At 47.8% G+C, this 21,696-nt stretch overlaps 1 protein-coding gene across 1 annotated transcript; it reads right to left on the reverse strand.

Annotated features, from left to right (window-relative positions):
- Positions 1-463: 463 nt before the first annotated feature.
- LOC113566334 (connectin) lies at positions 464-21,051 on the reverse strand. Its single transcript, XM_026991568.1, has 3 exons — positions 19,981-21,051; positions 16,368-16,584; positions 464-1,347 (listed from the first exon to the last, which is right to left on the reverse strand). Exons 1-3 carry the CDS (start codon positions 21,049-21,051, stop codon positions 464-466), a joined length of 2,172 nt encoding a protein of 723 aa, XP_026847369.1.
- Between the last annotated feature and the right edge of the window lie 645 nt (positions 21,052-21,696).

Here is a 21,696-nt window from a genome sequence, read left to right on the forward strand (position 1 = left end):
GTTTCGGTTTCGTAGAAGTTTCTGCTTTTATGGGATTCTCTGTTGCTGTTGGGTTTTTCTGTTGCTGTTGCTGTTCCTAAAGTTTTTGGAGCTCAAGTTTTTCTAGTTTTAGGATCGAAAGTCGAGAGTAGTCGTAACATTACAGCTAACATTAGCTAGGATTATAGTAGTAGGTTTTCTTCAATCGAATTTTGTTTTCGTTTTTTTACATACATATTTACAAGACGTTTGTTTGCTCATTAGGCTTATATCGCTCGTGTTTCATGAAGCTCGTTTCCAAAGGGTTATTTGCGTTTACTCCTCCTCCTCCTCCTCCTCCTCCTCCTCCTTCTCCTCCTCCTGCTACTCCACCTGCTCCTCCTCCTCCACACCGAAGATGAAGGCTCTCGAGTATGTACAATGAATAACCAAACCGAATGCAGAATACAGAAGCGTTCGCGAACGAGCAGAGTTCGTGGCCAAATCAACCCCGACTGACCGCCACCGCGAGCAGGCAGAGGAGGATCAGTCCCGAGAGCAGGTCCTGCCGCGGGGCACCGCTCAACGGCGAGTCCTGGACATTGCTGCGCACATCCATGAGATCGCGCGACAGGGGCAGCTCGGTGGGATCGCTCAGCTCGTCGTGGCAGGGCAGCATCTCGGGCTTCAGCAGGAAGAGTCGCACATTGATCGTGTTCTTGTTGGCGAGGGCGTCGAGCGAGTCGCCGCCACTGGTGGGCGACTGGTGTGGTCCCATCAGCACCTCCACATCGTTGTGATTCGTTCCGGTGGCCGTGCCGGGGCTGTAGAAGGAGCCGCCCTGCTTGTGCAGATTCAGATTGTCGTCCAGATCGTGGCCCAGAGCCAGTCCCAGTCCCCCGTTGACGTCGTCGTAGTAGTCGTACCGCTTGTGGGTGGGCGCCACTGCAGCCAGCTGCCCCTTGGCCAGCTCCAGCTCCAGCTCCTGCTGCTGCTGCTTCTCCTGCTGCCGCTTGCGTCGCATCTTGCCCTCGACGACATTCTCGGCCGTGAACTGGCGCTGTCCGCGCAAGGCCTGGCGGGACTTGCTCGATGAGTGCTTCCGGGAGGATCCGCCGATGCTCAGGTCGTCCAGGCTGCTGTAGCTGCTGCCCACCACACTGTTGCCGATGCCGCCCATGCTGGCGCTGTTCGTGCCGATGGCCGTGAAGCCGCCCACGTTCAACGCGTCCAGGATGTTCGGGGGCACTGGGTCCACGAAATGCGACAGCTTCGGCTCCGGCAGCGAGCAGAGGAGCTCGTCCAGAGAGTCACGCAGCTGCAGGTGACGTGTGCGATTTTTCAATTCAAAGATCCATTGTAGACGACAGTCGCAAATGAATTTGTTGTCTGTTCAGAGGGAAGATACGAAGGGAAGAAAAAAGATTGGGGGGGGGGGTTAGCTTCGATTTATATTGCAGGCGCACACATTGACAGCTCTCCCCGACTGCTGTCCGACGCTGCTGCTGTCTGTCTGTCTGCATTCTGTGCTTCCCATGAAATTGCTTTTGTCGTCAGCTGCCCCTGCCCCCTGCCCCTGCCCCTGCCCCCTGTCTGCGCCGTGTGGCAGGTGATAGCGCACCCTAGACAAGGCCCAGCTAGCTGCTAAGTGGCCGAGACTGCAACAATTGGCTGTCATTTGATGGCCAATTTTGCCCAGCTCCATCTCCATCTCCAGCTCCGACTCCATCTTCAGCTTCGATGAGTTCTGCCTGCCTGGCCGTTTTAAATGATTTTCCCCTGCCAATCGACAATCGGCAAATCGAAGCTGCAGTTTTCGGAGTCGGAGATGTCATTGGGACTGGCTGCTGCTGCTCCACGTTAAACGCCTCAATGACATTTCCAATTTGGACAGATATATCCCCCCGCAGTCCGGGATGGAGTACCTCCAGACCCCGTCTGTCATTCAGCTGGACGTCCCAGACTCCAGCCACCACCCACCTCCCACTCTGTTGTCAATTATTTTGTAGTCTGTCTGGCAGTCTGGCCATGCGTTCCCTTTCAATTTGCTGTTTCGTTTAGTGGCGGAGTTTGCCTCTCAAATTGAGCGGATAAACAAGTGCCGGAGTGCCATACTGCCATAGTGCCGGAGTGCCATACTGCCGGAGTGCCAGAGTGCCGGGTAGTGGTTTCTAATCACCGACAATGCTGTAATGAATAAATCAAATTACGATTCAATGAGTTTTCCCAAGGAAACTTCTTCCCGTTGTACCATTTTCCCCCATTTCGGGTAGAGGCAGGATAATGAGCCCAATCGAGAGCGGAGCGGAGGGTTTACTGACCTTCTCTATCGAGCATACATCTCTCTCTGTCTCTGTCTCTGTCTCTGGGGTATAATTAGGCCCCAAACACACTCTAACTGTGTGTGACACAGTTTACCATGTCAGCATGTCAGCATGTCGCATAATTAGCATAAACGTTACGAAAAATATTGACTAACACAGAGACAGAGAGAGAGAGAGAGGCAGGGGCAGAGCGAGAGAGGGATAGAACACACACACACACACACATATATGGGACTAGCGGCTGGGATTCTTGCAACATCGTTATCAATGCACACACACACACACACACACACACACACACAAATGGACACAAAGGATGGTGGAGCTACTCCAGATTCAGTCAGCCAATTGAGTTGGCATATGAGCCAGGACCCATCGCCGCCCCTCCACCACCCCCTTTTCACCCACTCCTCCTTTTGGCTACAATGACAATAATAATCCGTGGCATATTTTTGTAGCAAAGCCAAAAGTTTCCCTCCCCCCCCCCCCCCCCCACCGTCCTGCCGCCTTCAACAAATGACAAAAGGAAAACTTTTCCTTTAACCCCCCCCCCCCCATCGCCCATCCACCAGCCTACGAAAAATAGTTGGCAAATTAGTGCGGGGCTGAAAGGGGGGAGGGGCGAGCGGGGAAGGGACAAAACCCAGACATTGTCGAGGCTGAGGGACCAAGGAAATGGCAAGACAAAGTCAAAAATTCTAATTTTCCATATGAAAGCATGCAAAAACCATAAATAAAGTTAAATATGCATACAGACAGAGGCAGAGACAGAGACAGCAAGAGAGAGGGACAGAGAGAGGGAGAGAGAGCGCCAGAGACTCTTAGAGGCAAAGTCCGGAAAAATATTGGGTGGAAAATGGCCAACGACTTGGCAACATTTAGCAGGCAAATTACAACAAAATTAACATGATAATGAAGTGAACTCTGGTCTGAACAGGGCAAGGGGTGGAGAGGGGGGTGGTGAGGGGCGGGTATGGGTGTGTAAAAGGTTAAGAGAGCTGAAAACTGGCAGCTGTTTGCAGGCAGCTGACCAAATGACAATGACGTTGCCGCGTTGCCACAGACAGTGGCAGGAGAGAGAGAGAGAGAGAGAGAGAGAGAAGTGCTTAAAAAATAGAAATTACACAGAAAAATAAAGGACAAAAAGTGGGAGGACACACACACACACACAGACACACTAGCTATGCATGTGTGTGCCATAAAATACTTTTATATTTTTAATGATACTTGGATCCAAAAACGGTAGGGAAGTGTTTTGGTCTGCTGCACACACTCCTCCACTCCACTCCACTCCACACCACACCACTCCACACCCCCCTCCCTCCCCGTCTCTCTAGCAAGCAATGAACTTACCAGAGAAACCCCTTTGCCACGCCCCTCGTATATACACACATAAAATGCGGCTGTTAGTCAACTAGATGACTTTCAACTCTGTCTCGGGCTCTGTCTCTGGGTCTGCCCCTGTCTCTGCCTCTGTCCCTGGCTCTTGCAACATGAGGTTGTAGCTTTTTTGGGGTTCCCCTCCTCGTAGCAGGAACTGCCGGAAACGTTTTTACGGTTTGCAAAGGACATTTACATAGAGAGGGGGAGAGAGGGGAGTGCCCACCCCCCTCCGGGCCGAACATGCATATGCGTCTGTGTGTACATTAAATTTTATTATTGTCATTTTCCATGGACGAAGCGGACCTCTGCCCTCCTGGTCCCCCCCCCCCCCTCCACATAACTTTTTGGTCAGCAATATTTGCATAAGTGCATATGTATCTATGTGTGTGTGTGTGTGTGTGTGTGCTGGCAGCCCAAATTAGACCCAAACTGGAACTTTGTTTGGCCAGTTTTAATGCCAATGTGTCGCCGTAGTCGTCGTTGTCTGTGTGGCATTTTCATGTGTTGAAACATTTTCATAATTAGTCTCTTTTCAGTCTCCCTCTCTCACAGAGTAGCTTAGCATATTCAAAGATACGTTTAAAGGGCGGCAGAAAGCACCATTTGAAGGCTGATTGGGCGAGGGTTTTCTTTTGGGATGGGGGGAAATCTACTCCCAAGTTGCTGCTCCCCAATTCTTTTTAATGAGCTCCTGACAGCCGGTTGTCATACATCAAGTTCCCAAGTTGCCAGTCGCTTCTTTCGACCTTCTAAATGGCATTTCATTAGCCTTCCGGGCAGTCCCACTGGGTAGGCTCCCTTCAGTGCACAATGGGAAATGTTGCCACTTTTTGTGGTCAAAGGACTGTCAATAAATGTGGCTAAGTGTGAAACCTTCTGCTACAAAATATAGTTATCTTTGAGCTGAATATCGCGGAGATATCCTTGACTTTGACGCTACACAAAATCCTTCTTCATTGCAGGAGATACTCTAGAAAACACTGTGTTTTCTGTGGGTTATTTTGGAGACCAGGCTCCATCTACATCTACATCTTTAGGGGATGGTTGCTGGGACCATGGAAGCGGAGAACCTCCGCTGGAAACAGGTCCCAATTCTAATCTAAACCCCACAAATACCCATTATCTCCTCTACATGAAAAAGAAGTCCCTTCCAACTGAGTCTTAAGATCAGTTAGTTCCAGAGAATCTGTTCCAGGATTTGCCAGGCGATGGGAGCCGTCAGACGATTTGCTTACAGATTTCTTCCTTTTCAATGTATAATTTTCTTATTTTTTGTTATTATTTAAGATAGAAATGAGTGAGTTTAGCCAGTGAGTGATTCTGAATGGCGAATAATGAATAAATAATGTAGTTTCGATGAGCTTGCTTTCAATTTTCATCGAATATGGAGCCCGACAATGAAATCCTTGAGGATTAATAAAGGCTTTACAACAAGATTTGAATAATTTTGCACTACAGGTCTGATAATTGAAAGTTTCTTTAGGAAATTAAAGGCCCCATAAAATAAAATATAATTTTCCAAACATACACCCAAAATTTTTGCTTGGAAATATTTTTTTTATTTCCAAATTTTTGTTGGAAATTATTTGATTAATGCCACAAAAAGTGGCAACATAGTCCCATAGTGCAGTTTTAAAAGAAAATCATTTATTTTAAATTTAATACACTAAAACACACACACACACACACACGGACACGGACACAAAAGATACAAAGGAGAGAGGCGGCAAAAGAGAGTAAAAATACGCTTTAATTGGTTGGTTTTAGGTGCTGCCGCTGCCGCTGCCGCTGCTCCACCCCTGCCACATTAACCCATGCTGGCCGGTGGTCTTCCTTTTTTTTTTTGGAGCTCCCTTTTTCGTATATTGAAAAGCGCAAAGAAATCGCAGCTACCATCCATGGGGGTTTTCCTCCACTTTTTTTTTCGTGGCGTTGGTAGGAGGGGGGGGGGGGGAGTGAGGGAAATATAAACACAAACGCCCCCAAATCAGGCAGTGCCGGCCCCCACAGCTGCTGGCCTAGTTCCTGGCTTTTGTTTCACTCCGGACTTCAATTCCCCAGAACCACAGTGCGCCCCTCCTGTGAAAGGGGAGAGGGGGTGCGGGGGTGCGGGGCGGTGGACTGCTACTGGGGTCACAATGAATGCCGCAGCCCAGCGCGAGCGGCAGCTTTGTTTCAAATCAGCTCATTTTTGGTGGCCTGGACAGAGAAGAGGAGAAGGAGCAGGAGAAGGGGCAGGAGGAGGGGGAGGAGCAGAAGCGGGAGCCAACTGGCCAACACGGTGGCTACTGGCCAACTGGGAACTGGGTTCGTTTGTGGCCTGCTACCAGCTCCTCCTTTTTGGCCTCCTCCTTCTGCTGTGTGTGACCCACCAACGCCGCCATCAGAGCCATCAGAGGCATCAGAGGCATCAGGGGACAGCACGCACAGTTGGCAAGTTTCAAGAGGAGATTCGAGAGTGGTGTGGAGTGTAGTGGAGTCCCCTTTTCGCCTGCAATCCTCTCCTATGTGTGGGTGGGTGTGTTCTCTAGAGAATTTTATCATTTTTTATTACATTTCTCGAGAGCGCTATGTATGCAAATGAAGTCGAAAGTTTCGCATTGTATATACTTGCTCCCAGCTCCCAGTTCCCAGCTCCAAGCACCCTGCTCCCTGCTCCCCCTGGTAGTGGCACAGCTAGTTGCTGCCACTGCCCCAGAGAGAGCGAGTTCGAGAGTGATGATAAAGGTTGAGGCATCCGTCCGGTTGAGAGGCGTGAATTGCGGTGGGAGGCGGTGTGGGCGGGGGCCGGTGGCTCTTTCAAGTCCATTGGCTTTGGATACTCTCTCGCGTCGGGGAATGGTTAACTTTAAATAAAAGTCACGCAGAAAAACGCGAGGCGGGGGGGGGGAGACTTGCTTGAATTGAATTTTCCCAGACGCAGAATCAGGGAAAACTTCAAAGAAACCTCACAAAAATATCACAAATAAAACATAATAATAGGAGGAATTTTCATACATTTTCCTAAGCAATTTTCCAGCAATTCGGGGTTTCCCGTTCTCTCAGGGAAATCGCAGCCTTTTCCCGGGAAATGAGGGTGTGTTTCAGCTGTCCTCTAACTAGGATCTCTCTCTCTCTCTCTTTACCCCCCACCCCCCCTAGGGCAAAAGTTATTTCATTTGTCCAACGAAGGGGAAGCAGTCTTCAAACTGTGGTCCTTCTTCTTCTACAATCTTTTCGGGTGTCTCCCTTCGGTTTTTTTTTTTTTTAATGAGCTTCAATTTCAGAGTGTTTTTCCACGGCCTTTCTTTTGTTGTTGGTGTTGCTGTGGCTGTTGCCCTCTTGCTGTTGTGTGTGTGTGTGTGTGTGTGTGTGTGTGTGTGTGATTTGGCTCGCTCTTTTCTGGCTCATTCGCATTGCGTGTATTTAATTTGGTTCTGGTTCCTCTGGCGGGCCCTTCCTGGTCCCAGCAATTTTCACCAAGTTCATTCAAAATCAAATGGGGGTTCCACTTCCTGTTTGCTAGGGGGGGGAGGGGGCGGCCTAGGGGTCAGCGTTCGGGAGTAGCCATTGAGAGCCATTTGAATGGCCGTCGCTTTTCTCGCCCAATTTTCTTTATTTGGCCAAATGGAAAGCTTGCCTCATTGAATGTGTTTTTATTAAGCCAAAATGAATACCGACCAACGGAAGAAGGGTCCTGCCGGGTCCGGACCCTGGCCGGACGACTGCAGAGCAATTCCTACTGCCACTGGACTCTGGGTATTTTTTCGCTCTTTTTCCATAACCAGCAAAAAAAAAATAAGAAGGAAAAACTCTGCGAGTTTTGTAGTTTTGTAATTTTAATAACATTTTCAAATGATTTCCGTTTTCTGGGTATTTGGTTGTTGTTTTTTTTTTTTTTTTGCCTTCTTCCGCTTTGGCAAATGCGTTTTTTTTTTTTTTTTTTTTGTCGAGGGTCTGCTGTTGGATTTTCAATCAGCAAACAGCAAAAACAGCGCAAAAATTACACTTTCATTTCTTTCATATCAAATTATTTTCGTCAATCGAGCGTAAAGTCAAATAAACACACACACACACACACACACACAGGGAAGATCAAACAGGCCGCACCCAGCCCCTGAGAAAAGCATCCACCGCCCCCCACCACCCTGCAGACTGTCAAAAGGGGGGGGAAAAAAACGCAAAGCCCATTGCAGGCGATTTAACAACTACGCCCGGGGATAAATATTTTATGAAATCGCATAAACAAATCAAAGACGAATCACAGAAGAAAAAAAAAAAACGAGCAAAAGGAAAATCACTTTTCCACTGCAGAGGGGGAAATCGACAGAAATCAAGGGGCGGCGATCAAATATGACCACTCAACCGCGCCACAAAGGGGCAGGGGGGGGCGGGCAGAGCCCTCGAGCATCTTGGCCAGCCAAAAAAATATTTGCACAGCTGAAGAGGGGGTGCGGGTGGGGGTGGGGGTGGGCGCTGTCTATGCAACTAATGTGTTTGTTATATGGTAAATCGCATAAAAAATACAAGGGGTGTAGGCCATAGATATATTTCTCTGTGTGTGTCTGTCTATAACAATAACAACTTGTTACCCCCCCCCCTCATATGGCAAGCCACCCCATGGATTGAACCACCATCCCCCACCCCACAGGCAGGCTCTCCCTTTTTTTTGGCAATTGCCAGGCCTAATGTCTGCCGAAATAGCCAACGCATCATCGCCAAAACAGATCCGGAGATCTCGCCACCCCCCTGCATGAATTGAATTGTATTTAATAAAATATATCCCCCCCCGCCAGTAGAGGGTTTTTCGACAGAAAAAATCGCATAAATAAGTAATGAAAAGCATTGTTATTGTTGCTCTGTGATTTGCCAAGTCAAGTGGATGCTCTACCATTTGAGCAGGGTAAAGGATACCGAGTCTATTATCGTCTGGAATATACTGGTGGATATTCTATAGAGGGTGGCAAACGATAGACAGACACAGAGGCCATATATCAAGCATCAAACTGACATAAATTGCAAACTCAAATGTCCGCTTGATCGTTGCAGTGTGGAAGCTCTCAATGGTGGTGGGGGGGAGTGGGGAGAGGGGAGTGGGGAGAGGGGAGCATGCGACGTGTAGGTGTAGGATATGGATATGGCCATCCATCAATGCCAACACTTTCTGCCACTGTCCGTGGCATCGACTGCTGCTGCTGCTGCTGCTGCGGCTACTCGTCTGTCATTCCAGATATCGTTTCAACGGTTGTATCCACAGACCCCAACAACGTCCGAGTTTATATAAATTGTAAATTGAAATTATAACATATTGTAAACGGGGGGCACTGTGCTCTGTACTCTGTACTCTGTACCCTGGACTCTGTTTATTTATGGTCCAAATCCTGGGACTGCAGAGTTATGCGACACTCCATATATTCCCATCGACAGCGGCACTCCCCACTCCCCACTCCCCCCCCAAAATATTCAATTAAATGCCGCACAGGCCACAATTTATGTTTGCCGAGCAGAACTGAGACCGGTTCCGGGACGGGACGGGTCCGGGTCCGGGTCCGGGTCCGGGGCCTAATGAGTTTCGGCCTGGCTCTGAGGGGGGCTGCTAAGCGTATTACCAACATATATGGTAAGGCCAGGCGAATGCAAATAAATAAATAAACCTCTTCTGCAGTGAGGCAGGATAGTCTCTCTGTGGCTGTGCAATGGAGATTTTTAATGATTCCATCGGTTGATGTTTGCGCGTGTGTTTACTGTCGAAAGCCAAAGCAGGATTGATGACACACACGTTTGGCTACCGATTACCCGGATCCTTACACATAGATACACCCCGATCCGCCCCCCCCGATTCGTACTCCTAGACACACTGCCACTCATGGAACAATTGTCACATTCCAGGGCCCGGAAAAACCGCAGCCGTACTAAACATTACCCCAGAGGCTGTTGGTCTGGCCTGATGGCATACCTGTGCATATATTAAGATAGATTACATGCCCCTCCCCCCCCCCCCCCCCCCCCCCCCCCCCCCCCCCCCCCCCTCCACATATGCAGCAAGGCTAAGTGCCACCACCAATGACAGCGCCATGAATTTGTATTAAAAGCAAAGCAAAGCAAAGCAAAGCAAAGCCCCTTCAAAGCAAAGCCTCCCATCCTCAGGCGGAATGGGGTTGGGGTTTATGTGGGGAAATTAACGCGCCTAATGCTGCCGCACCTTGAAGTGCGCATAAATTATAGAAAAGCTTCATTATCCAACCGCCGAAATGTTGTCATCAAACTTTGAATCAAACAGAAACTATCCTCCAGCCTGCAGCCTCCTCCAGCCTCCACCTCCTCCTCCTCCTTCCGACAATTATAATAAATTCAGCTAATAAACCGCACTAATGATCAGCCATCAGCCAGTTGTTTGGCAGCCGTGGGGCACATGCAGAGGCTTTAATTGCGATTCACTTACCCTCTTGTAATCCGCATTTAGATTAAGTTTCGAAAGGCAAAAGCAAAGCCCACAGCCAAAGACTTTTCCACTCGATTCAATTTGAAGTACTTTTCCCTCTTCAATTTGGTTTAAACTTTCGAAACGATTTTCCAAAGTGTTTGAGTGGCGGAAAATCATTATAAAATATGCCAGAGATTGTCTGCTTCCCCACTCTCACCCCCCTCGAGCCCACACACACACACACACACACACACACACACACGTGTGAGTGGTCGCAGGACGAAGCACAAAAGTTTTGCACATTAAACAATAAAAACTCATTAATAATATGCATTTAAGTTATAATTGAACTACTTAATGAAGGCCGATGGCAATGCGGCCCCGAATGACGATAGGTGGGAGGTCTGGCTGCGGCTGCGGCTGCGGCTACTGTTGTTATTTCGTTATGGGGCCTTTGGGTCCCTATATTGAAAGGAATGATTGAAATTTGTATGAATATGATGTCCATTAACATCCAGTACCGGTGTTCGCTCCGGTTCGACCCGTTTCCTGGGCCCCCTCCCCGCCTGCCACTGCCTTTTTGCCCCTCCATTGTTTGTTTTAAAAGTATTCCATCCTCATTCCAGATACCATCCCACATACCATCCCATCCCGTCGCCCCGGTAGCATCGCATAGTTTCAGTTTTCATTCAATTGAATTGTTTCCTGCGGCTGCTGTTCTGTTCTGTTCTGTTCTGTTCTCTCTGTTCTCTCGTATAGAAAAAGGTGCGTAATTAAAACGATGCCCAGGCACACAGACAATTAAATGCATGCCACACACACACAGAGAACGAGAGAGGGAGAGCCGGGGAAAACGAACAATGGACCAAGCCAAAAATGAGCGATGAGTTTGCGTTTAATTACGTGAACAGGCAATGGAAGATGATTTTAATTTATGATCCGTGAATATTCGCATAAGTGCCGAAAAAGCAACAGAAAAAAATCAGTCTCAAAAACTTGAGAGGAGATGAGATTTCAGAGCATAAAACAGGGATTGTCGCAGAGTAGGAGAAACAGAGCATTTTTCCAGGGAAGATTCCCAGAGCATGACCCGAGGAATTCCGCAGAGCATGTTCCAAAGAATTTTCTTAAAGAATGGGAATAAATAAATTAAGGAGAAATAAAATATAATAATTCTTGAGAACACCTTAAAAATAATAATAATAATGTAAAAAATAACAATAATAAATATATAAAAAGAAAAAGAAAAATAAATTTAATATAAATAACAAATAAATATTATGCATTTTATATATAAGAATTCTTGAGAATACTTTAAAAATAATAATAATAATAATGTAATGTAAATATATAAATAAAAATAAAAATTATAAAATTTAGATAAAGGAATTTTTGCGATCACCTTAAAAATAATAATAATAATGTGAAAAAAATCATTTAAAAAATAATAATAATAAATATATAAATAAAAAGAAAAATAAATATTGGGAAAATATAAGAAAATTAAAATAGAAAATAACATGAATTTTTTTTATTATAATTTATTACATTTTTTAATTGTAACAAAAAATAATTACCATAAAAAAAAAAAATATATATAAATAATATAAATATAATTAATAACAAGTTTAGCATTAAATAAAAAAATAAATAATGCCCCAAAGAATGATATCTCAGAGATTGATGTCCCAGGTGAATGATAGCCGACAAAATGATTTCTAATTGAAGTTCATAGTCCCACAGTCCCATAGAAGGAGAGATACCAGAGATTGAGAGAACTTCCCAGACACTGTGCCAGAGAATGGGGCAAGAACTGAGGCAACAACTGAGGCAGAAACAGAGTCTTAGCCAGAGACAGACACGAGTCCAGGGGCAGGGACAGTAGCTAAGGAAACGCGGTGGTTGACATTCGCAAAAACGGAAATTGAATTCTAAAATATTTATTGGTCCCCCCTCTCCCCCGCTGCCCGACCCTGCGCTACTCCGCAGCCAGAGCCACAGCTTAGCATACTTTTTGGGGCAGGGCAGCAGCAGCAGGAAAAGTGAGTGATTTATGCAGTGGCGTTCCAGCAGCAGAAGCAGCAGCAGCCGCCGCAGCAAATTGCAAATGAAACGCAATGAAACGTATCGAAATGGAATGAATTACAACTCGTACTTATGCATGAATATACAACCAATAAGCAGGAGTGCGACTACGAAAGTATCCCCTAGATCCACATTCACTCCAGAGAGAGGGGGAGGGGGAGAGACTGCCTGTCAAATCGGGGGGATTCCCCCGCACTTATTACTCTGCTTGGACACATGTTACACGCACAAACACACACACTGTTTGAGCCATAGATTTATTACAAACAATCATCGGGATTTGCCGCCTGCTGGCCTGGACATGGAACAACTGCTAGCCGCTGCTGTCCTGCTGACATTCGACTATTGAAAGTCAATTTTGGGTGCGTGCCACACGCTCATTTGTCCAGTTTATGGCCAAACATCATTTTCTGCCAATGAGGCGCAAACGCCTTTTATGCGTTTCAATAAATTCTCGCTTTCCGGCTTCCACAGCCTCCATCTCTGTATCCTTTTTCCCACCCAAGCCCCCTCCGCCCTACGGCCTGTCCTAATACCTGTTTATTGTTGCAGAAGCCCCTGCCTGCCCCCCTCCACCCCTCTCTGGGTGTCTCTTTCTCTCTGTGTGTGTGTGTTTACAAGGCTGCTGACATTGCATTACAAATGAGTTGTCGGGCTGCTTTCAAAGTTGAAAGTTTAATTTGCTGCCTTGATGGGCAATTAATGTGGCCGGAGGTCATTGTTGCATGCATCCTGCATCCTAACACACATGTCCGCACTTCAGGGGACTTTAAAGGCATCTGTCCGTGTATTGGGTCTCACATCAGAGGATCAGCGGTTCAGAGTTGGAACTCTCTATACAATCCACGTTCTCTCTCTCTCTCAATGGATATTTATGAACCCTTGACCATGTCCCTGCTCTCTATTAAGTGCCGCTAACCGAAACAGAGACCGAAGCAGAATGGGGAAGAATGGGGCACAATCCCAATAATCAAATTGCAGTTGCCAGCTGTCAGTGGCAGTGTCCTGCAGCAGCCCCTACCCGGTGGAAAAAAAAACGAAGGCGACCCAACAAAAAATCTGTTAGAAATCCTATTTATATTTCGAAACAATAACCATTCAATTCCATCTAACGACTGGGGCCACGGCCACGGCTACGGCTACGGCTACGGCGGGCACATAACGAACCAATTGAGAGCCACGGACATGGGGACACGGCGGCCCTTGGGCGGGATTTGGGGAGGTGGAAGGGGAAGAGGGAGCCCAGCATTTATTACCAATTGCTGCCATGGTGGCCGTATGTGAAAAATACTCGTGTATTGCCCTTTAAAGCGCTGGCATTTGAAAAGGGGGGGGGGGGGGGGGGGGGGGCACTGACCAGGGGGCGGGCGGTCGGTGGCTACTGGACAGGACACCGCAGGCGCGACGACACAAACAAAACGTGATTCGCATACAAATAAACAAGGATATAGAAGGCGGCCCCCTTTTTAGGGGGAGGCTTTTGGAATTGAAACAAATGCCACAGCACCGGGGCATGCCTATAAATTTTTCCACAAAATACATGGCCAAAAGGTGCAACCTGCAACTGCAGCCTGCAACAAGGGAGTGGGGGGGGCAAGGGGGTCATGTGGGTGTGGTCGTGACACAAAAGGGTCATGAAATGACCAACTGGGGTATTGTTTAGGGGCAAGTGGCTCCACCGAGAACACAACATTTGAATGCAAAGCAGGTGGCATGCCCCGACTGTCTTTCCTTCGATTTGCTGCAATGGCAATGGCAATGGCAATGCCAGAGGATTTTCCACCTGTCCTGCCGCCTGTCAATGGCAATTACGTCCGAGGATTCGCCGGTGTGGTCCGTGTGGCACTCACAAATCACGGCGCGAAATGAGGAGTCAACTATCTCGACCTCAGGTCGGGCGACGTGCCACTGCTGCAACCGTTGCAGCTCTGTGATGCATGTGCTGCAATTTCGCTACGAGTTCATGCCGCCCTGCCTCTTCTGATCATTTGTCCAAAACAAATCCCACAGCTCTCTGCCAGCTTCACTTTTGCTTCGCAAACATTTTGGCATCCTGCTCCGTTCGTGTGGCAGGTGGCAGCAGCAGCAGCACAGGCGTCGTCCCGTCCCTGTCCCTGTCCCTCCTTCGGCTGATCGATTAGTTGAAGAAGCAAATACTTTCACCCAGGGAATGCGCTTGTCATTCGGGCTGCTGCTGCTGCTGCTCCAGCGACTCCCTCTGATGTGGCACGTTTTATGTCTGCCACTTGGCCACTTGGCCACTCTGCCACATTCAACTTTATCTTCAGCCGACAGCCTCAAACGTCTGCTGCGCGCCATCGCAGGACATTTCTCACATGTCCTACGACATTTTGTTGCCACGCAGGGGCAGGGGCAAGGGCAGGGGCAAGGGCAGGGCCAAATGTTGTCACTCGCTAAATTGAGCAACATTTTTATGGCGTGCAGATTCCGTTTGAAGTATCGAAAGAGCTTTTGCCTCATTACAAAGTCCTTCCCGTATTTTTCTTGTTGTTTTTTTTTGGAGCCCCAAAAAGTGGCAGAAAGTTGATCAAATTGAATCAGTGGCTGGGGGGGGGGGGGGGGGAGGGGGCATCCGCCTTGCATGATATGTAAATGTTTGGCTCCACAACTTTGGAGCTCTAATGAACCATTCACCATTCAGCAGTCAGCATTCAGAGAGTGAATGGGTGTGTGTGTGAGTGTGTGAGTGCGTTTCCTGGCTATAATCACTGCATATATGAATTAAAAAAGTTCTTCCTTTTTTCAGGGTAAGGAGTGAAGGGGTGAGGGGGGTGGTGAGGGGGTGAGGGGGGGGATTTTGTTGTAGTTTAAAGCAATTTTGAAGTCATTTTGTAGCCAATTTACGGAATGTGTCTGCCTTTCAACCATTTTTCGTTGCCAGTGTGTGAGTGTGTGAGTGTGTCTGCAAATGCAATTACAGTTTGCCAGCACACACACACACACACACACACATAGACAAATACAAAGTGTTTGTTTGCGCTTCAGCCATGCCGACACTCTGCCACTCTCCACTCTCCGCCTCCGCCTCCATTCTCTCTGATTTCTCCTCTATTTTTTTCGGTTTTTTTTTTTGGCTTGCAAATGAGTCATGCTAATGGCAAACCATTAGCCAAAATGCCACTGTATGTGGCATGTGTGTCTGTGTGTGTGTGTGTGTGAGTGATAATTAAGTTATGTGTGTGTGTGTGTGTGTGTGTGTGTGTGAGAGAGAAAAGAGAACTGTGTGATTTTTTGAAGGCTGTTGTTAAATATTTAAATGTATTCCATGCCCTTTGTCGATGTGGTGGGCTGCTCTGTTGATTGCCTGCGCCAAAAGTCTAATTGCATTGGCAGCACACTCTTTGCCCCCCTCTTTTACCTCTTTTCAAGGCCTTGCAACTTGTTGGAAATTAGAATTATTAGAAATGAGTTTTGTATTTGCCGCAAAAATGAACTGCCATTTGTATTCAGACGGCGCTTCAGACGGGCGGGCTTTGTTCGTGCACTTGATATTTCATTTTCATTTCACCTTTAATTGAGGCTAATCAACACGCTAATAGCCAGGCCGCTGCTATTAGCCGGCAGACAGGCCATGGCAGCCATGGCAACCAACGACAGATATTTTATTGTTATGAGGCTTTGCCTCTGTGCGGCAGTGCTTCAAAATTGCACTTTAATGACTAATTTAGTGTGTGTGTGTCTGTGTGTGTGTGCGTGTGTGTGTGAGGCAGGAAATGCCAACACACGGACAGGACATGGGACAGTGGGACACTGGCAATGGCCATAAGTGTCAGCGGAAGCGCACACTTGAGCAATGGGCGAATACGACATTTCCTTAATGAAGCCCACAGACTGAGGCACAGACATACAAAGTGATTGCCCCCCCCCCCCCCCCATGCCCCACACAAGTGGCATAAAACTTTATGACTGTGTGGCATATAAACTCTAAACGGAACAGGGGCCCCCAGGCCAACTTGGCGTATGTGTAATTATAACAAGAGAGAGAGAGGGGTTTTTTTTGTGTTTTTTTTTTTGGACATTGCACATTGCTGTTCTGTTCTGTCCTGTCCTGGTCCTGGTCCCCTCTCTCTCACCCTCCCATTTGTGCATTTGTCAGCCCCCAATACCATTTTTCCCCCCGATGAGCTGTCAAAAGTTTCAAGCAATGGAAACAGATGGTGGGGAGGGGGTTAGGGGTGGGGACACGTCCTTACCTGACACCAACAGCTCACTGGTGCTGTTAACCAAATTGTCCATAATTGGCTGGAACGTGTAGAATGTCAGCGTTTCCAATTTGTTTGCCTGCACATTGATGGAGAGCAGCGCTGGGGTGCCGCGCAGCAGACCATTGTCGATTTTCTTAAGCAAATTATTTCTCAAATTCAAAGTTTTCAATGTATTCAAGCCGTCCAGAGCACGCTCGGAGATACGCTGGAAAATGGAAAAAAAAAGGCATCTCAAGATTAGTTTTTCTGGTTCGTGTTTAATTTTAACTGCAGGTTATACACATATTATATGTGTGCTTCGGGCTCTGGGAGCATATAAAAACTGACAAAAATATACATATCTATATTTATTTTTGGCTAACATTTTTCCGCATTTTTGCATATTATTTTCATTGTTTTCCATCCACACACACACACAGAGGGGAAGGGGGGGGAGAATTGTTCGCTTTTCATTGTCTTCCATTGTTTTTGTTTGCGTATTTATTTATTTGTATGTACAGTCACACACATAAATGTATGCGCACGTACATATGTGGTTGCTCTCCCGTTCATTCCAAGAGGGTACTCGGGGGGATATACTTTAAAATCACTCAAATAAAACCTAATAAATACTGATCGTATCAATATTATGGCCGGAACACCTGGCTTTCCACTTTTTTTGGGGCCTACTTTTGGGCGGCATGCGACGATCCATTATACAGGGTATCTAAATGTCGTTCCACCTGCTCCATTTTGGACTGGTTTTTGTTGTGCCCCAATTCGTTTGTCTTGGATTTTATTATACGGAAAAAAGTGTGTGTGTTTTTTTTCTTTTATTTTATTCTTTTTTTTGTTTTTGTTTTGAATGAAAGTGAAACCACCTCTCCCCACCCCAGCCCACCCCCCCTCTCACCATGCTCTCACATTATTTAATATTCAATATGCTTTGTCGTTGGCTGTTGCCAGGGGGAGGGGGAGGGGGAGGGGAAATGGAAAAATTATGCATATTATATGACGAGTCCAAGGAGGAAAACATGTGAAAAATAACCGAAAAACATGTAACAGAACGCCCCCTCCCTCCCCCCACCAACCACCACCCACCGCTGTTTTTCTCGTGTTTGTTTGTCGAGATGATTGACATATAAAATACATATATTTTATGGCGATATTTTGTTAGTTTGATGAGCGGATCCCATTTATTGTCCTGACAAAACGAAAAAATATATAATTTACGAGCGAAACGAAAAACAGGCTCTGTTAGGGGGGGGGGACAGGGGGGTTTCCCGGGCATTGATTGAACTTTATTTTCCCTTCGCGTGTCTTTAAACTTTTCCTTCGGTTCTTGAGGCTTTTCTTTATTCTGTGGAGCCTTTTAATTGCTGTGAGACTTTTGGCCTTAGTTCTGGGCACTTTCACTTATCCTCTTTAGCCTGATTATCTGACACAGGGATCTGCTTTTATGTGGTGTCAGAGCCTAAACCTTTTAACGGCAAATGATTTATGAAGTGAGCAAAAAAAAAACGAAAGCTGAAGAGGAGCCAACGAACGGCAACGGGAACCCAAGCAAAACATGCAACACAATTTGCTTTTATTGAAGGCGACAATGCCACACAGCACAGCACACACAAAGGACAGGCGGGACACGGAGGACACGGAGGACACGGGACAGATTGGGGGTTTTTTTTTTTCGGGCTGCCCGAGTAAGCAAATCCTGGGGCAGGAAACAATGCGCAACGTAGGCGATAACAAGCCCAATCATTATGGCTATGACAATGCGGCAAAGAAGATGGATCCAGTCGGAGAACCAGAGCGAACCCCACTTGAGCGACGCTGTCCCCGTCGCACTTGAGAGTCCTGTAACCTACTGGCCTCGGTGTCCTGTGTGTGTGTCTGTGTGTGTCCTGTGACACATATGCGAGTCGCCTGAGTGTGACATGATATGCGAGCACTTTGTAAAATGGGAAAAATGAAGCACGAGGCACACGAAGCACACGAAGCAGGACGATGCGGCGCTCCAGCGGGTGTCCAACAATGTTGGCCCAGGATATGGATATGGATATGGATATGGATATTTAGGATTTACGCTCATACACAGACCGGTGCCTTTTGCCTCCGCTTACATAACTTTGTATGCTTCATGTCCTTTCGCTTCGAGTGTTAAGCGACATTTTTCTATTTACCAGACACACACACAGGGACACACAGGGACACACAGGGACACACACTGGGACACACACTGGGACACCGAATGGTGGCCATTTTTATAGCTTCGCTTTGCAGCAGAAGGGTCCCGGTCCCCGGTCCCGGTCCCTGCATATCAGATGGCTGGATGGAAAGGAGTGCCCATAAATCCATTATTCCCATGATTTGTTATTCAATATTTTGTAAGTAGATTAACTTGCGGCACTGCCACATTTGTTTGCCACAGCAACGTCGTTGCCTTTGCCGTTGCCTTTGCCGAAAGGCGATTGTCAGCGTGTGGTCTGCCCCAAGGGGAAATGTGCGAATTAAGCAAAGGACTCGGCCGCCCCCCCCCCCCCCCCCCAAAAAAAAAAGAGAAGAGGAAGAAAACATAATTCACCAATCTATTTATCATATTTTCGCCTCGGACGACGGGTCAACCAATGCTGAGTGACCACTTAAATCACCACAAGAATAGACATTCGAATTGAATTTATGACACCAGCATAAAGTTGTTCTCCTCGCAGTGTCCGTGTGTGCCTGTGTGTGCGTGCCCCAAGGATATGCCATTTATAGCTCAAGACCCTCCATCCCACTTCCACTTCTCCCGCTCTCTCCCTCTCCCTCTCCTCCTCTCTGTTTCTTATGGCCACTCGACAATTTATGACCTCTTAAGTCAGCTGCTGGTCCAAATGCTGACCGAATAGTGGGGGGGCCATTGGGGGCCGCTGGGGGCGTGGGCGTGGGCGGCATCGCCAGACAAATCTCTTTAATCCACTTGCATTAGACTTGATTGAGAAGTTTCGTTTGCCCTGGTAGATTGCATTTTGCTCGTAAATAAAACGCCACTGAAATCCAAATCTATGTGAAATTTGTTCTAGAATCAACGCAGAGGCAATCGTGATTAAGGATGCCCGTAAAAGTAAACTAAACCTAGAAGAAAGCACCCCCAATAATCCAAACTTCCATCTTTGATCTATTTCTGGTTCATTTTCTGCTGAGCCAAAAAGTAGGCAGCACTTTTTTATAGCCTCAAATGATCACTGATCGATCAGGCTTCACTCGTGGGCTTTCTGAATGGAGAAGTTCCTTGAGTGTCATAGAAAACACTCCCTTCTTCAATCGCTATCCTCAATATCTATCTAAATATCTCGCTTTAATTTGCCCAAAAAGTATGCAAACGATCACTGATCGAAGAGGCTCTCTACTCAGGGGCTTTCTGAATAGAGTAGTTCCTTGTCTGCCATAGAAAACAATCCCTTCTTCAATCGCTATCCTCAATATCTGCATCTCTATCTCAATATCTCGCTCTAGTTTGCCCAAAAAGTATGTCACACTTTTGCTACAAACTCCCACCGAAAGTGCATTACAAATGGGTTTCTGTAGGCTAGATTGTTGCCTACGAATGTCCTCTCTATGTGGTGGCTGAACCCACACTCACCTCAATCCGATTATCATCCAATTCCAGTTCACTCAGACTCCAGAGCTCTGCAAAGACCGTGTCGCCGATGAAGTTGAGGTTATTGCGCGTCAACTTCAGGACATTCAGGTTGCCCAGGCCGCGGAAGATCTCGCTGGTGAGGACATTGATCTGATTGTGGGCCAAATTCAGGTAGGTGAGACGGGCCATGTCCGCGAAGAGGCCCTCGTGCAGGGTGCTGATGTTGTTGTTGTTGAGGAAGAGACGCTCGCAGAGCGGCAGATTGCGGAAGGCGTAGCGATCCATCTCGAAGATCTGATTGTGCTCGAGATTGAGCTCACGCAGACGGATGTGATTGGCGAAGGCGTCCTGGTCGAGGGCCATGATGTGGTTGTTGTTCAGTATGATCCGCTCGAGGAAGGGCAGATTGGCGAACGCATAGCTCTTGACGATCTCCACCTGCGAGTACTCGATGACGATGCTGCTCAGGTTCTTCAGCGGCTCAATGATCATCGTCGGTATGTAGTCGAGTCGGGCGTTGTTCTGGATCACGAACTTCAGTTCGCGCAGCCGCTTCTGCTGGTAGAATCGCGTCCAGGTGGTGTCGTTCTGGTGCAGCCCCTCGGAGAACACCCAGCACTCGGCCTTCTGCACGGGCACGTGGTTCTCGTCGGGCGTGCAGTAGCACATCAGCTTCATGTCGCGCCTGCGGGTGCAGAAGCCGGTGGAGTCCATGGGTCCGTTGTAGCCAGTGCTGCCACCGCCGCCCATTGAGGCGCTGCTGCTGAACACATAGCCAGAGCCAGAGCCGGTGCCAGAGCCAGAGCCAGAGCCAGTGCCAGAGCCAGTGCTGGCGGCAGTCAGGGAGGACGATGAGGAGGAGGAGGCGCCATAGTAGGCGCCATTGGTGCTGGCCGAGGCTGCCACGGATCCCTGTTGTCGGCTGCGATTGCGGCGCCCCTCCTTGTCGCTCGAACGGGCCTCGGTGGGCGGCGCCATCAGGCAGCAGCCCAACAGCAGCATCACTGCCACCGTAGCTGCCGCCGAAGCCGCCGAAGCCGCCATATTATGGCGCTGATGATGCGGCAACATTTCGTGTCGGTATTCCTCTTCCTTCCTTCTTTTTCCTTGGGGCGGGGGGGACTTCAATGGCAAGCTGCTGGAATGGTACGAACAATACGGAATGACTTGGTCAATAAAATTTGTTTATCTCTCGTTTGGGGGGCGGTGGGGTGTGTGGAAATTCGATTTTCATGGTCTTGCGCGGGAAATGGTTTTGATTTGATGATCCCCAAAGGCAGGAGACCTTCTGGTGCCCCCCAGGTCCCCCTCCCTGGCCCCCCCATTGTTGCTGGAAAAGTGTTCAAGTGCCGCCTGCTGGCCATAAAAATGCTAATTAATGTTATTAACTTTTTCACTTTTTGCCTCCAATTTCAGTTGGGAATTTCGCGGTGAATTTCTCATTCTTCTCCATCTCTCTGAAAATTGGCCTCTTTCGGCCTCTTGCCGCCTCCTTCCGCCTCTTTCCGCCTCTTTCGGCCTCCTGCTGGCTTCATTTGACGCTCGACTGGCGCTACTTGCCACCCCCCCCCCCCCCCCCCCCAGCCTGCCACAGATCCTGCTGTCCTCAGTCCTGAGTCCTGCTTCTGCTGTCCCCAGTTATCCTTTACCCCCCATAAACAAATTTATCGAGCTCATAAATAACTGCAACACAGTCGCTGATTGTTCGCTCAATGG

This window comes from Drosophila persimilis, unplaced genomic scaffold (genome assembly GCF_003286085.1).
Source record: "Drosophila persimilis strain 14011-0111.01,24,50 unplaced genomic scaffold, DperRS2 tig00000676-arrow-arrow-pilon, whole genome shotgun sequence".
Lineage (NCBI taxonomy): Eukaryota > Metazoa > Arthropoda > Insecta > Diptera > Drosophilidae > Drosophila > Drosophila persimilis.

What these genes read in the sequence shown, in the direction of transcription:
- LOC113566334 (XM_026991568.1), bottom strand. Translation starts at nt 21,051, where the DNA reads ATGTTGCCGCATCATCAGCGCCATAATATGGCGGCTTCGGCGGCTTCG. An exon ending in TGGATGATAATCGGATTGAG is followed by an intron (nt 16,585 to 19,980) that starts GTGAGTGTGGGT and finishes TCCATTTTCCAG; the next exon opens with CGTATCTCCGAGCGTGCTCT. An exon ending in CAGTGAGCTGTTGGTGTCAG is followed by an intron (nt 1,348 to 16,367) that starts GTAAGGACGTGT and finishes CCCTCTGAACAG; the next exon opens with ACAACAAATTCATTTGCGAC.